This window comes from Numenius arquata, chromosome 7, assembly GCF_964106895.1.
Source record: "Numenius arquata chromosome 7, bNumArq3.hap1.1, whole genome shotgun sequence".
NCBI lineage: Eukaryota > Metazoa > Chordata > Aves > Charadriiformes > Scolopacidae > Numenius > Numenius arquata.
Window position 1 is genome coordinate 11,997,231 of NC_133582.1, and position 15,590 is coordinate 12,012,820.

General features: G+C 37.2%; 1 protein-coding gene across 1 annotated transcript in view; it reads left to right on the top strand.

The window, feature by feature from the left end:
* Positions 1-15,590, top strand: part of GRIK2 (glutamate ionotropic receptor kainate type subunit 2) — a 373,275-nt gene that overhangs the window by 281,577 nt on the left and 76,108 nt on the right. The window contains exon 13 of the mRNA XM_074150299.1: positions 1,907-2,124. Coding sequence (XP_074006400.1) covers positions 1,907-2,124 — 218 coding nt within the window. The remainder of the gene's footprint in view (positions 1-1,906; positions 2,125-15,590) is intronic.

Genomic DNA, 15,590 nt, shown 5'->3' on the forward strand with positions numbered 1-15,590 from the left:
TACATGATAGAGGGAACTCATACATGCCTTGCTGACACCCCTCGCTCCCAGGAAACGGTGGGATATAGTGCTGGACATGACGTTACCTTGGGTACATGACAGTCAGCCCCTAACCAGGCTCTGTTTCATGGGCCTAAGTGGCACTCGGTTTCAGTCCTTGGTAAGGTATGAACTTGTGGTAATTGGGGCAACTGCGGCAAACGTTTCCACTCTTCTTTTCTTCCCAGTCCTATCTGACTTTACTGGTGTTGCTTTTTAAATGAAATGAGAGCAATTAAAAATATTTGGTGATGGTGGGCTTATTGGGAAATCTGTTAGTGTTTTGGTGTCTAAGTGTCTGACTAACAGGGCCTAGGAGCAACTGCATCAGAAAGGTACTTTTCTACTTTTTTCCTTGCAGAATTCTAGGCAGAGTCTGGCGCTGGAGTTGGCTGTCATGTCCAAGTCTGTCAGCTTTTTTTGTTTGAAACAGCAAGGGTAAGATGAACTGCAGGGTAAGATGGGCTGTTTTTGAATACGATAGTCCAGTTATGATACCACTTCTTTTTTCCTTTTCTTTTGTTTTCTTCCTTTTTTTTTTTTCTTTTTTTCCCTTTCTGTTATTTTTTGGCATTGACGTTGGAAGTTTGGCATAATCTTTAATTTATATGAAGATGTGTTACCTTGCTGGACCAGTTCCTTAAGTAATTCAATATGAACACTAAAATTTAACAGTAATAAAATAGTCCATCTTGCCTTCATTCCATTTTACCCAGGAGATTTAAAAACAACCACAGTGACCAATTAACAAAAAGTGATTATTTTGGTATGATGTTATAGTGGATATGATAAAACTGTGTATTTGAAAACAAGTTTCTGGATACTTCTAAAAGATTTTATGTAAAGTTCTTGCAATGAAGCTTGAAATTGTTTATTTGACATCATTAGAAATTTCATTCCATTCAATTCTAATGTTATGGAAAAAAATCCATACATGTTCATTTATAATAAATATTTGTGGTTGTAAATTACATTGATTTTTTTTTTCCTATTTTTAGTAATTAGGCACAAGAGGAGTTTATGTGCTTCAATTTATCTCATTAGACTCTAAATTAGCATTAATAATTATGCAAATTACTATACAGTGTCTGTCACCCCCTCCATTCTTTAGTGCCATGAGCAGGCAACTCCAGCAATGCATTATAATCTATCTTTATCTAGTTTATGCATAGCAGTCTAATATTTTCATTGCTGCTCTATCAAATTAAGTGTGTGGTATAGCCACCCATGTTTATCTGAAATTGTGGGGCTAACTATAGAGATGGGAGATGTTAATTTTTTTATCTAAGCAGTCAAATAAACATTTACAGTAATACAAATGGGAAAAGTTAAAAGTGTATTCATAATAGATTTCAGATTGTACATTTCAGTGTGAAATATTTTATTTCATATCTGCTCCTTTCATTGATAGCTTATTTTTATTTACTCAAGTAAGTTTTTACATAATACTTAAATAACGTTTATTTAGTGCCTTGAAGATAAAGAACTGTATAAAAGCTTCAATATTAGTATTAACTTAGAGGTTCAGTCCAGCTAATATTTTTTTTCTGGAAAGCCAGTTCAAGTAACTACTTTTTTAATGTTGCTATATATATATATTTATAAATTTTAAAAAGGCACTGATCATCGAGTCTCCCATTACTATCTTTTGATTCCCACAGCTCAAAAAAAATCTGTCTTTATAAGTGTAATCAGTTCTTATTTTTCATTTCAGTTGTGTGTGTTTGTACAAGCAGTAAATGTAAGCCTGTAGCTTAAAGATTCTTTTGCACAGTGATTCCATCTCCCCACTGTGGCAAAAAGTGCTGAACAGTTATTAATTGTTTGTTGTGCATTGGTTTCACCTTTCTCCCCTGGTTTTCGTTAGGTTCTGAGCTCATGCCCAAAGCCCTCTCCACCAGGATAGTGGGAGGCATTTGGTGGTTTTTCACACTTATCATCATTTCCTCGTACACTGCTAACCTAGCCGCCTTTCTGACAGTGGAACGCATGGAATCTCCTATTGATTCTGCTGATGATTTGGCCAAGCAGACAAAGATAGAGTACGGTGCAGTTGAAGATGGAGCAACCATGACTTTCTTCAAGGTAAGCATTAAATTCTGTTTGAAAAGATTCTGTATCCCGATTGTGGCGGGGGAAGTTTGTGCACCTTGCTGAGGAGCGACGGATATGATTCCCACTGCTGTCAAATGCAACTGAAAATCACTTTTTTTGAGGATTTGCAAGGTTGCAAAGGAAGCAAATGCAAAATCTCTCATGAGAAATAAAAGGCAATTTCTCTGATGATCTTTTTTTCATGATCTTGTATAGTTGTGTAAAAGAATAGGTTTTGTCGGATTTAGAGTTACAGTATCAGTTCAATAGCATTATACTTAATTGTAGTCTTTGTTCAAGCAAGTGGACTACACTGAGGGTATTAGTGGCTCGACTGAGAAAACCTTAGAAAGAAATCTGTTTTCTAGCTTCATCAAGCATTTAAGTGGGCTTAAATTAGTGAAAAGTATTCATAAAGGGAGAGAGAATAGTTTGTTCTATAACTCCTTGTGTTTAATAACGCAGAGGTGTCTCAGACGTTCCAGAGGGAGAGGTCTTTAACATTATTTATCTGATCTTTGGTGCATTTTGAAGACTTCTAGCTAGTATATTCTGTTTTTATGAGTTATTATACTGTCACCTGAAGCTTTGAAGAGACTGTTATATTAGCATTTGAAATTAGACAAACTGAAGTCCAAGATAACTTGTAAAGTGGTGCAGAAATTGAGGAATGTGTGGTCAGTTCCTCTCATTAGATTCAGAGAGTACAAAATTTGTTTATATATCAAGGCTAAATAGTCACTATTTAATCTTATGACCTTAGAGTCAATTGCAGTCTACACATGGTTTTATTTTTTAAAATAATTATAGGACTTTCAGCTTCTACTTGGAAATAAAAATCAATTCAACTTCAGTATGTCGGAATGTTTTACACCGCTTAACTTATAGTTAAGGTTCTGAGCATTTTTCCTAGAATGCTTGTTGGAAAAGACGACCATGAAGTTAATAGAAATAACTAATCAATCAGAAGTCTCTTGATGTCAGGAAATATGTGAAATAGTTAAAAGAGACAACATTGAAAGTTTAACAACACAGGTTTTTAAAAGATTCAAAATGGCTTAAGTCTCAGGACATAAAGAGCTGACACATGGTATCTTTTGAGTCACCAGTACAGGGCTTTAATTTCATTTTTGTCTGGCAGAAAACTTTAAACTTGTTGCAATTCAAATTTGAACTGTGGACTCTAAAATATTAGGAAGCAAGTTTAAAGTAAAAATGTCTTTCCTTGTGGTTGCCAGAAGTATTTTTCTCTGCATCTTCTTAACTTTTAATTTTCCTTCTCCTTAATTTTCTCTCTTATTCACTCTTTTTCCTGTTTTGTATGCGCATAATCTGTGGGGTTTTTTAAACACGCAGAGACTATTTCTCTTTCTCTGGATGTTTTTCCCCTCTGCATATTAGTATACTGCTCCTTTTTCTGCATAATTCTTTCTGCTCTCTTCCTTCCTCTGTTTCTATTTATCTAGATATATTTTGTGTTTATTTAGTATATTGTATCCAAGAGCTAGAGAGGACACACTTCTAAGGAAATAGCAATTGCACATCGTGCACAGAATAATTCTGCTTGCGGATGAAATAACCTAGATTTATACACAATGGAGTTATGGTGTCAGATCACTTAATTTGGTATTGCTTTTAGTACATTAATGAATTCTCCTTCACTATGAATGAAAAAGAGAAATCAGAACAAAACACAGGACTTCTTTATTCAGCTGATACATTTTAGGTCAAATTAAGGTTTATTCTGTTAAACAAGCATATTTTCTGGGTTTTGTCTGTGAACAGATCATGGTTCACAATTGTTTTATGACATGAAAATGTACTGATAGTTAAGAACTTCTGTTCCAGCTAGCAACCAAATGATTACAAATATTTTTCTGATGTATACTATCTTATCTAGAGGTATGTAAATTAGTTGGTATTATTTACCTAATTAAATAGATCCAAACTTAAGCATTAGAAGTTGCTACAACTTTTCTTATAGTTCAGCCAATGTAATTTGTTTACATGAAGAAAATGAAAATGCAAGAAAATATTTTAAAATAAGACTAAGTGGAATTTCCTCAAAAGGTACTATTGGAGTTGGACAGCTCATAGATACTACTGCTAAATAATAATATAAAAAGTGCTTAAAAACAGGTAACTGATAAAGGAAGACAAAAACGATCAGAAAAATATCTTAAGTGACAGAAGTGACAATGGGCAAAGATAGTATTGAAAAGGACAGATAGTGTATATAAACAGAAGAGTTGTGAATGTTTTCTGCATTGTGTGTAAAAAACCAGGATAAATATTCACATTTTGAATTCCTTTTAGAATACTTTCTGTTTTATCAGTAAGCTAAAGGAGGGTTTTAAATGGTATATACTATATTATCTGATATATAGACAAGTGAATATCAAGTAGGAAGTAACACTGCCTTTTTATATGTTATTAGGGAAACTATTAATCAACTATTGTGTCCTGTTCTGGTGACCACACTTCAAAAATATCTTTAAAATTGGAAAGAGTTCATTAAAGGTGAAAGAATGACTGTAGGTCTGGAAATAAGCGTTGTAGTTAGAGACTAAAGAAGATTGGTCTGTTTAATCTGCTGAAGAGAAGGTTAAGAGGTGACTTGATCATGGTCTGTAAGTACCTTAATGGGAATGAGTCTTTTGGCAGCAGATGACTGTTTAATCTAGCAGAAAAAAGCATAATGAGATCCAATGTTTCAAAGCTGAAGTTAGGCAAATTCAGACTAGAAATAAGGTGCTTATTTTTAAGAGCAAGAGTAATTAACCACCAGTACAACTTATCTAGGACTGGGCTGGATTCATCCATCACATGCAGACATTGTGAGGAAAACAGATACAGCACAGCCCAAATACATTATGTTTTTGATGTAGAGGCTACTCAATGAAATAGATAGCCTTCATTATACAGAAGCTCAGGTTAGATTTTAGTAGTCCCCTTGTGCTTCAAAAATCTATGAGAGTATGACTTCTGGGAGAGGTTGCACAAAGATGATTGAGAGGATAAATTTATCCTGTGTGTATGTTTTTCCTTAGCTGCTTTATCTTGTTTTAATGAGAGTGGATTGAGTAAAACAATGGCATTATGTTACAACAAGAAATGAAGGCACCAGATGGTTTCCTAATGTTAAATGAAATTATCATATCTTGGTAATAGTTATTAGTTCCAATCACAGTGAGGCTCGGTAGCTGCCCATGAAACTGACAGTAATTTCTGCATAAATTATCTATATAACAGTCCATTGAATTCTTTCTTAAAAAAACTTGGGAACCTGGCCAAAGCTGAAGGATAACCTAAACAGGAATCAGACAAACTAACTGCTAGATTAAAACCTGCTAAATTTAAAATCTTGGAGAGCACAGGGGATATACATTGAAAATGCTGTTACCTTTGTGATTCAAATATCCCAGTGAAATAGCTTTTTTGAAAAAGGAGAATGTTTCACTGAATTTCACTGAATTTTTAGAGTTGGAAGGGACCGTAAAGATCATCTAGTCCAACTCCCCTGCTGAAGCAGGATTGCCTAGAGCATGTCAGAGCATGTGACTCAGGACTGCATCCAGGCGGGTCTTGAAAATCTCCAAAGAAGGGGACTCCACACCCTCCCTGGGCAGCCTGTTCCAGGGCTCTGTCACCCTCACTGTGAAGAAGTTTTTTCTCATATTTGAGTGGAACCTCCTATGTTCCAGCTTGTGCCCGTTGCCCCTCGTCCTCTCACTGGCAACCACTGAAAAGAGTCTGGCTCCCTCCTCCTTCAACCCACCCTTGAGATACTTATAAGCATTGATAAGGTCTCCCCTCAGCCTTCTCTTCTCCAGGCTAAAGAGTCCCAGCTCTCTCAGCCTTTCTTCATAAGGGAGATGCTCCAATCCTTGAATCATCCTCGTTGCCCTTCACTGGACTCTTTCCAGTAGTTCCCTATCCCTCTTGAATTGGGGAGCCCAGAACTGGATGCAGTATTCCAGTTGTGGCCTCACCAGTGCAGAGTAGAGGGGGAGAATGACTTCCCTCGACCTACTAGCCACACTCTTCCCTATGCAGCCCAGGATTTCGTTGGCCTTCCTGGCCACAAGAGCACCACAAGAGCACAATGTTGTCTCCAAAGTTTTATTAAGTCCTCCAGATCATTGAATGTCTCCTCATGGTCTGAGAAACAGGACATTAGAACCCCTTCTAGAAGCCAAAAAGTGGTGGAAATTGTCAGTGCTCTCTCCTCTTAAGATCTACTTATCCAGTCTGAGCATGGAAAGGAAGTAGTTTTACAAGTCTGTTATATGCCTGGTAGGTCTGGTGGGCCATTTCATTGGGAATAACAAAGAAAACCTTATTATTTTCTAAGAATTAGAAATAAAGAAATTTAAAAGTAAATTCTAAGCCATATCTGCTGCTAGGCTTGTAGTTTCCATTCCTGATATGTGTTTTGGTGTTTCTCAAATCGAGTTTTTCTTAGTTATGAACTTCTCTTCCTTTCTCTTGACTGCTTTTGTCGCTATTGACCATTTTCAGAAGTCTGTCTTCCTTCCTGTCTGGCACAAAATAAAAAACATTTATTGTTTTCATGAAAGGTACTTATCTCACACTAGCTGTTCTTGGATAAAAAAGCTCAGATTTTTCATTGCGTCTGATTTCTGTGGTCTCTCGGTCTGTTTCTTGAAACCCCAGTGTCTGTTTTGTTAATGAAAGACAGTTCTGAAATTGAGAAGAACAATGTTAATTCCACCCTGCTTCTATATGTGCAACAGTTCTCCATCCTCACACACAAATGAGACTACTACAGCACATGTTTATATGTGGTTTACAATTATTTTTTTTTTTTTTGTGAACTTGCTGTGTACCTTTGTTTTTCTCATCATTTCTCATATTTCAGATTTTCAATTACAGATTTTTTTCTTTCTAGGTTTTTGTACAGTACCATGCACAATGGAGCTTTTCTCAGTTATGGGTACTAGGCATTTGCATACCAAATAGTAAAAAACAAAGTAATTTTTCATTCTCTAATAGCAGTAGATTAGTGTCATTACTTCTGTATCACAAATTAAAGGTCTTAGCTCTCTGTGAGAGTCATGTATTTTATATCCTTGTTTTGCTGATAAGGAAGCTGAAGCACTAAAAGGGAATGCATCTTTTTCAAGATCACTTGGTGAAAGGCAGATAGGGGACCAATTCAGGAAAGCTGACTCACACACCTTAGAATTATCTGATGGACTATTCTATTTGTCATTTACATTTGCCAATTTCTTTCCTTTTCTTCTTCAGGACACATTTTTCTACTTCAGCTTTACTTTTCTACAATATCTTCCATTTCTTCCTGCACTGCTTTTTCTCCACAAAGATCCATGCTGCTGACCCTTTTCAGTCCTGTCTTCCACCCCCCCAGCCTGTCCTTTCCCCCCACTTTTTACCCTAGCCATTTGGTAACCACCTCCCTCAGGAAATTTTGAAATGAAAGAATAACATCAAGAAAAAGGGTATGAATGTCACTCATTTGTCGTGAGTGATGTTGGCATTGGCATGCACAAAGCCAGTATAACTTCAATTGTTTTTTCAAATCTGAGTTTGAACATTGGAATAGGCAAATGACATTTATCTGCTTTAAAAATAGGTACGCATGTACAAGCACATGGGCATATACAGTCGTAGAACCTTTAGCTGAATACTGCAGAAGTTTACCAGTACATATCAATTATTTGGTGGGATTGTTGCAAGTCAAAGATGAAAGAAACACCAGTTCCGAGCTTCTCAAATATCCACAGAGTGACAGTGACTAATGGAAGACAATTTTTTGAGTCTCAGCCTCCATGTACTGATCTGGATAATGCTTAAAAAATAATTGGTAGCAGATATCACAAATACATGTTCGGTTTGCTTTAAAATTATTTCACTTTATAGATAAATTATATTTGAATGTAACAAATACAGACTTTTCTTATGCATAAAAACACATGTGGCACTTTTGACTAAAGAGGGAATTCAATATAAATATCCTGCAATCTGTTTTCGTTTTCTTCTTCTTCTTTTTGATCATCATAGTTTGGGCCTATCTGCTAGAAACACATGCTGTTGAAATGCATTATTTCCCTTTTCCTGTGATTATTCCCTCTTTGCAGGAATACTTACTCAGGTAACTGCTACTAATTTGAACGTATAAAAAAAAGCAGGCACAGCTGCAAACATGTAAAGCAAGGTCTGTGGTCACTCCATACACTTATAAGAAATGAATTTGCAATGACAAAAGTCTGTGAGAATGAGATGTAGGCTTTGTCCAGAGACCTCAAAACGCTGAGTTCTACTTACTTCTTTAAAAGATCAAGGAACCTAGGTAGAGGTAGGTAGGTAAGTTAGAAGATGCATTAACACAGACTATGAGAGCAGCAGTGCATCTGAATTCTGAATGGAAGAAATTCAGATAAATTTGGTGCCATTAAGTTCTTTGAGGTGAACTGTCTTTCTTTTGAATCTGAGGGCAGAAAGCAGAACTAATTCACATAAAGAACCTCATTCCAACCAACTCTCTAGGTACTGGGACAAAGTGACCGAAATGCTGTGTTGACCCTTCTCCCTGCTCTAGGGTTGTCATAGAGCATATGTTCCACTGCCTGTTACATCTCAGTGCTGAAGCATGAAACTAAAAATAGATGGAATGTGGTAGAAATCCACTACCTCTCCACTCTTGCCTTGGCCATGGCCGTGCCTTTTCCCTTCCCTTTCCCCACTCCCCATTTTTCATTCCTCGTACCCTTTTCCCTGTCCCTACATTATGGGCTGAAAAATGAGCACAAGGACTAGTCAACTTTTAATTTCTGCAAAGTTTTATACTGCATTATACCATATATCCAGATAGTAAGCACTCTTAAGCTGCTGGATTCATGAATAGTTATGCTCTGAAATCACAGTATTCATGTTTATAATTTAGACCTGTCTTCAGCTACAGCTCTTGGAAACCAATGAAACACATACAAATGCTTTTCAGAGTCCTGTCAAAGAAATAGACCTATCTTTCCAGTAAAAACAAGATTAGTCATTCACAATAATTAAAATATCGAATTAAGTATTTAACATATTAATTGAGTCCCCACTAGTTATTTTTTAAAGGAAGTTGAAGAGAGACGTCAAAAACAAATTAAAAGTGGGCATTAGGGAAATGTATGTTGTCCTTATGTACTATTGTAAGTTTTGTCTGAACTGGTAAGCCATTTTGTTTCCTTTCTCTCACATGATGCGCTTCACTCTCTGGCCTCTTTAGGGCCTGTAATGGCACTGCTGACAGGACCAGTTGTAAGAGAATGACTGAACTCTGGGTTCTGATCATAAGTTTGGCTACAAGGCTTTTTCCTCAAAAATGCATACCCTAATTGCTATCTAGCCTTATCACAGAATCACAGAATCATCTAGGTTGGAAGTGACCTTTTAAGATCATCTAGTCCAACCGATTAAACAAACAAAAACCAAACCAAAACAAAACAAAAAAAAAAACCACTAACCACCAAACCCAACAAAAAAAAAAACAAAAAAAAAAACACACACAAAACACCACCCAACACTAATCCATATCCCTGAGCACCATGTCAACTCCTCTCTTGAATACCTCCAGGGATGGTGCCTCAACCACCTCCCTGGGCAGCCCATTCCAATGCCTGACAACCCTTTCAGTAAAGAAATATTTCCTAATATCTAACCTGAACTTCCCCTGGCGTAACTTGAGGCCATTACCCCTTGTCCTATCATCTGTAACTTGGGAGAAGAGACCGACCCCCGCCTCTCTACAGCCTCCTTTCAGGTACTTGTAGAGAGCGATAAGGTCTCCCCTCAGTCTCCTCTTCCCCAGACTGAACAACCCCAGCTCCCTCAGCCTCTCCTCGTAAGACTTATTCTCCAGACCCCTCACCAGCTTCGTTGCCCTTCTCTGGACATGCTCCAGCACCTCAATGTCCTTCTTGTGGTAGGGGGCCCAAAACTGGACACAGTACTCGAGGTGGGGTCTCACCAGTGCCGAGTACAGGGGGACAATCACTTCTAGGGTCCTACTCACCACGCTATTCCTGATACAGGCCAGGATGCTGTTGGCCTTTTTGGCCACCTGGGCACACTGCTGGCTCATGTTCAGCTGACAGTTGACCAACACCCCCAGGTCCTTTTCTGCCAGGCAGCTCTCCAGCCACTCTGCCCCAAGCCTGTAGCGCTGCCTGGGGTTGTTGTGACCCAAGTGCAGGACCCGGCACTTGGCCTTGTTGAACCTCATCCCGTTGGTCTCAGCCCATCCATCCAGCCTGCCCAGATCCCTCTGCAAAGCCTCTCTACCCTCCAGCAGATCAACACTGCCACCCAACTTAGTGTCATCTGCAAATTTGCTGAGGGTGCATTCAATCCCCTCGTCCAGATCATTGATAAAGATGTTGAAGAGAACCGGCCCCAGTGCCGAGCCCTGTGGGACACCACTCGTGACTGGTCGCCAACTGGACTTCACCCCATTCACCACAACTCTCTGGGCCCGGCCCTCCAGCCAGTTTTTAACCCAGCGGAGAGTATACCCATCTAAGCCATGGGCAGCCAGTTTCTCCAGGAGGATACTGGACCTTTCTCTTCTTCTCTTCTACTGGACCTTTCTCTTCTTCTTCTTCTCCTGCTTTCCCCCAGGAGGCAGGGCAAGAACACTTTCCTTTTCTCTTTTCAGCTTTTTTCTCTTTATGTCTGTCATGAGCAAGGTGGGAAAGGGAACTGAGCTAGATCATAGAGAATACTTCAACTGCAAAAAGCATTCTTTAGGAAAGACAGATTTCAGAGTTAAAGTTTGTTTAGGAAATTGAGAGTACATATGAGAACATTTTTAACTATCAGAGTCTGAAAAAAACCCACATCTTGCTCTTCAAAGCAAATAGATCTATCACCAAGTAGCCATGTAAAGTTTGCAGATTTGATCTATGACTCATCCTGGGAATATGATTCAGAAACAATTCTCCAGAGTGAACTGTCAGTTTAGCCAGTTTTGTGTGAGATCCTGCCATATGAACAACCTTCAGCGTTGAGTTCCTGCCCACTGGAGCAGCCTGAAAGCCTCCATTCATTAGCAGAGGTGAACTCTTGGTTCCACCTTGTCAGTTTATATATGATACTACTGAGATGTTGTCCAACTACATTAGCATTGCTTTGTGTAGAGAAATATTTCCAGTGCCAGAATTGCCCTGGACACCACCTCAAGTCTTATTATACTGATGAATTTCTTCTCCAGAGTTAGTCATTGCTCCAAACACGATGCATGTTGAGATTGGTTAAACCATCCGTTTTGCAATACACTTCTGGTAATAATTACATAAGCTTTATTGGATATGGATGTCTTTTAAGCATTTTTCAGTATTCATGAATTAATTGAACTTGTATTTAACGTATTCAAGATCCTTAATCTGCACGATGTAGATTACCCATTTATACAAAAAATATACTAAACCATGCTTTAGAATCATAGAATCATTCAGGTTGGAAAAGACCTTTAAGGTCATCGAGTCCAACCATTAACCTAACACTACCAACTCCACCTCTAAATCATGTCCCTAAGCACCCCATCTACATGTCTTTTAATTACCTCCAGGGATGGTGACTCCACCACTTCTCTGGGCAGGCCATTCCAATGCTTGACAACCCTCCTGGTGAAGCAATTTTCCACAGTGTTAACAAAGGATGTAGGATCACTTGCTTTATAATTTTTATATTTAAGCAGGTTATCTTTACATTTGAGAACTGAAATCAGCTCCTCCTCAATGAGCTATAAAACAGAGCAAATATTCTGGAGGTCTTTGAAGACCTGATTTTTTTGGTCTTTATTTAAAGAACTCTTACTTTCTTGTGTAACAGAAGGCCAGTGGTAAGATAGAGACTTTACTGTTCCTCTTTCTGTTGCTCTCACTATCTTTCTGTTTCTCTGTCTTTCAGTTTTTATTTTTCAACGTGAGACACTTGTCTTCCTTGACTTACAAGGAATCTTCCAAAACTCTTAAGGAGCTCCTATATGACTTGTCTGATAGAAGTTTCATACACTCTTTCATACATTTCCGCTTTCTGAAAAAGGAAGACACATCCCTAAAGGAGCTTTCTGTGAAGGAAGACTAGCACCAAACATTTTCTGTGATTTGTTGGGAGGGCTGTCTATCTCTACTTTCACCCTTTTACCTTATCTGGCAAAGAAGCTCTGAGAATAGTTTCTTTGATGCTGGAACTTCAATCTAAGCCTATCCAGGTAGTTATCATTCAAGTGTATTTTTATTCAGGTTGAATTGCTGAGGAATTTCCTTGGATTGAACAAAACCAACAGTTTGGTTCCTTAATTTATTTTATGGCTACAACTAGTATTTCTGATGCAGCTTTTGCTCCTTGAAGTACAGAGAAGCTAAGTGTAGTTCATTACAGATGTACAATCCAACAACGGTATTCTAAGCAGGGCTTTGGCTACCCATAAAATCAGAAGTTAGCAAAGGGAACACTGAAATTTCAGTTATAGCTTCCTCCCCAAGTCACAGGTGCCACATACAAGAAATGTCTCTTCTGAAATTAAGGAGTTTTGGGTTTGGTTTTTTTTTTTTTTTTTGTACAGCCTGTTCATTATGAAGAAGGTTTGATTGTCTCAATGGCTGTCTTTTCAAATCAGGTCATCAAAGATGAAAGGAGGATTGAAAGGAAACTACAAGGCTCATCTCATAAGCAGTGTTAAGGCCATTGTTTTTTACATTCTTATTCAGCTAATAATGGATTTCTGGATTTATTTCCAAGGTAGAGCTTAATTCTAAATTCTTGAAATAAATTTCTTAACAATTCCAAAAAACATTAAGATTCTTGGTCTTAATTTTCAGGTATTCAGTTTTCCTTTCAGAAATAACAGAATTACTTAGATAAATTGAATCTCTAACTTCTAGTGGAATAAATCTAACAGCAAAACCACTAGAACCTACAAATGTTGCAGTTGTAATTTCATATGATTTGAGATTTTTTTTTTTTGTTATTTTTACATTTGTTGACATTAGTAACGGACTCAAGACATTAAAAAACTCCTGTTACTATGTATTGGTCATTCAAATGTTTATTATTTTATTTTCTTATACTATATTGTATTATACAAGCCCTATTTTAATAATACTATCAACTGCTAATGTAGCTAGTTTCACTTCATCGGTAAAATGTGTAGCAAAGGTAATTTATTATTCTTTAATAGATATATTGTGAAATGAAGCATGGCATCCCTAAAATGATAATGAGTAAAACCAGGAATAGGCTGTATTCCTGAAGTTTCTCAAAATCCGTACAGCAGGAGTACTAGCAATAGATTGATACATGGTAAATTTACCAGTAGATTGGTAAATTGGGGGATTGTAAAGAAAGAATCTCAACTGTTGATTGAGAGAATTTAATAGGAAGACGTAATAAGGTCCCGTGTTTTGGTCTCAAAGCTGGAAAACAGACCCCTCCAGATGACTTATTTTTTTAGGAAAGTTGCAGTTTTTGAAACATGTAGGGCAGGTTTCTCCTCACTCCAAAATGTAGATACCTCCTCTCCTCTCAAGTATTCATTGGCACTGGAAAGAAACTGAAATGCACCAGAAAGCAGTTCTTCCATACTACCTTAAGTAACTGTCCTAGAAGGACAGTGTTCTCCAGAGTTACAGAACTTTCCCATTGACTATAGAGAAGCTTAGGTTAGTACCTTGGTCTAGATACTTAATGTGAAGCTGGCTACAAGTAGTGGGACGAATCTTATCACCATTTAAGCACTGGGCAACTTTGAAATACATATAAACTGCAGTATGACTGTAGGGAGAGGCTGTGATTAAAAACTGTCTATGTATGCAAATTAATTAATTTTACAGGGAATATTACAAATAATTCTAATTCCATAATAAAACTGGCTGACTTAACTAGCACTGTTGGGACATTTGCCTTATTTTAGATTATTGGTTTAAAGGCTGTGAAGAGTTTCTTTTCTTTCATGTTGGCACTGAAATGAACACAAAAACCAAAAAGAAAAATCTCTTTCAAATCATAGAAAAGGTTCACATTTTGGCTTACAGTCTGTGCTGGACTATGGCCAAAGTTCTGGTCTGTGTCTGTAAAAGTCATATTTTAAAAGATTGAACTGTTCACAATGAGTGTTTCTAAAATTAAGCCAGTGATTGCAAAAACCCATCTTTCAGAAACAGAAGTAAAAAATTACAAACAATAACCACAAACTACTATTTTGTTTTGCTCATGTAACTCTATATGCTTGATCATATTAGAGGTTGAGTACATTTATCCTCCACTGGCAGAACAGATGTTGCTGTGTCATCTGCTGTATGGCTTGTCATTTTTTTACATTTATGAGTCCAATTAATTTTTTTTTTATTAAATTAGGGTGACAGATGTAGGGTTTTGATGTGTGCACCAGTAATGTGTTTGCATTGTTTGCATATTTTGTTGGAAGTATGTGGTAATCTTGACATATTCTATGCCAGAATTTTCATGGAAACTTTAAATTGAAGAGTACAGTTCAGCAAATTGAGTCAACTGCATTATTAAAGCTCAGTAGGTGTTAAACAAGAAATGGTGAAAAATCTGATGATATAGACAGATTACCATTTCTAAAACTACTTCAAGCTCCAAACATTTTTAAGGTGTCATCCACTAAGATAGTATTTGGATTTCCAAAATTGTGATATAGTTTAATTACAACTGCTGGAGCAACTCTTGATGCATTTAGAGGAAAGGGACCATTGTTTAAAGCAGTTTGTCTGTCTGTTTGTTTTCCTGGATTAAAACAGCATAGCAAGAATAAGCAAGAAAAATAATTGACATAGTGAATATTTAAAATGTGGAATCACCTTTAACCTGGAAGATGACAGCACTGCAGTTATTGATTCCTGTTTCTTTCACATGTTTGGGTTTCTGCATGCATATGGGAGACTAGTATGCTGACACAGCAAAACTAACAACCTTGTTTACAGAAAAAATAAAATTTTCCCCCATCCAGAACAAACCATACCCTCTAACAGATTCTTAATCATTAATTCTCTTTTGCAAATTTTATTTTTCTGTACTTTTGTGCTTCTTGCTTAGAAAGTGAAACAGAGGGAAAATGATTAAAGCTAGACTAGACTAGAATATCTTAGTTGGAAGGGACATACAATGATCATCTAGTCCAACTGCCTGACCACTCCAGAGCTGACCAGAAGTTAGAGAAAATTTCTGAGGGAATTGTCCAAATGCCTCTTAAACACTGACAGGCTTGGGGCGTCAGCCACCTTTTTGGGAAGACTGTTCCAGTTTTTGAAAGCTGCCTTAAAAAATAATTAATTCGGATCCAACATTTTGAAGTAAGAAATTTGAAATGGATTGTTTAGAGACTAAAGTAAAATGTATAAAGAAATCTTTATTAGAGAGTAAAGTAAAATATATACAGAAATCTTTATATAGTATCTGAAGTA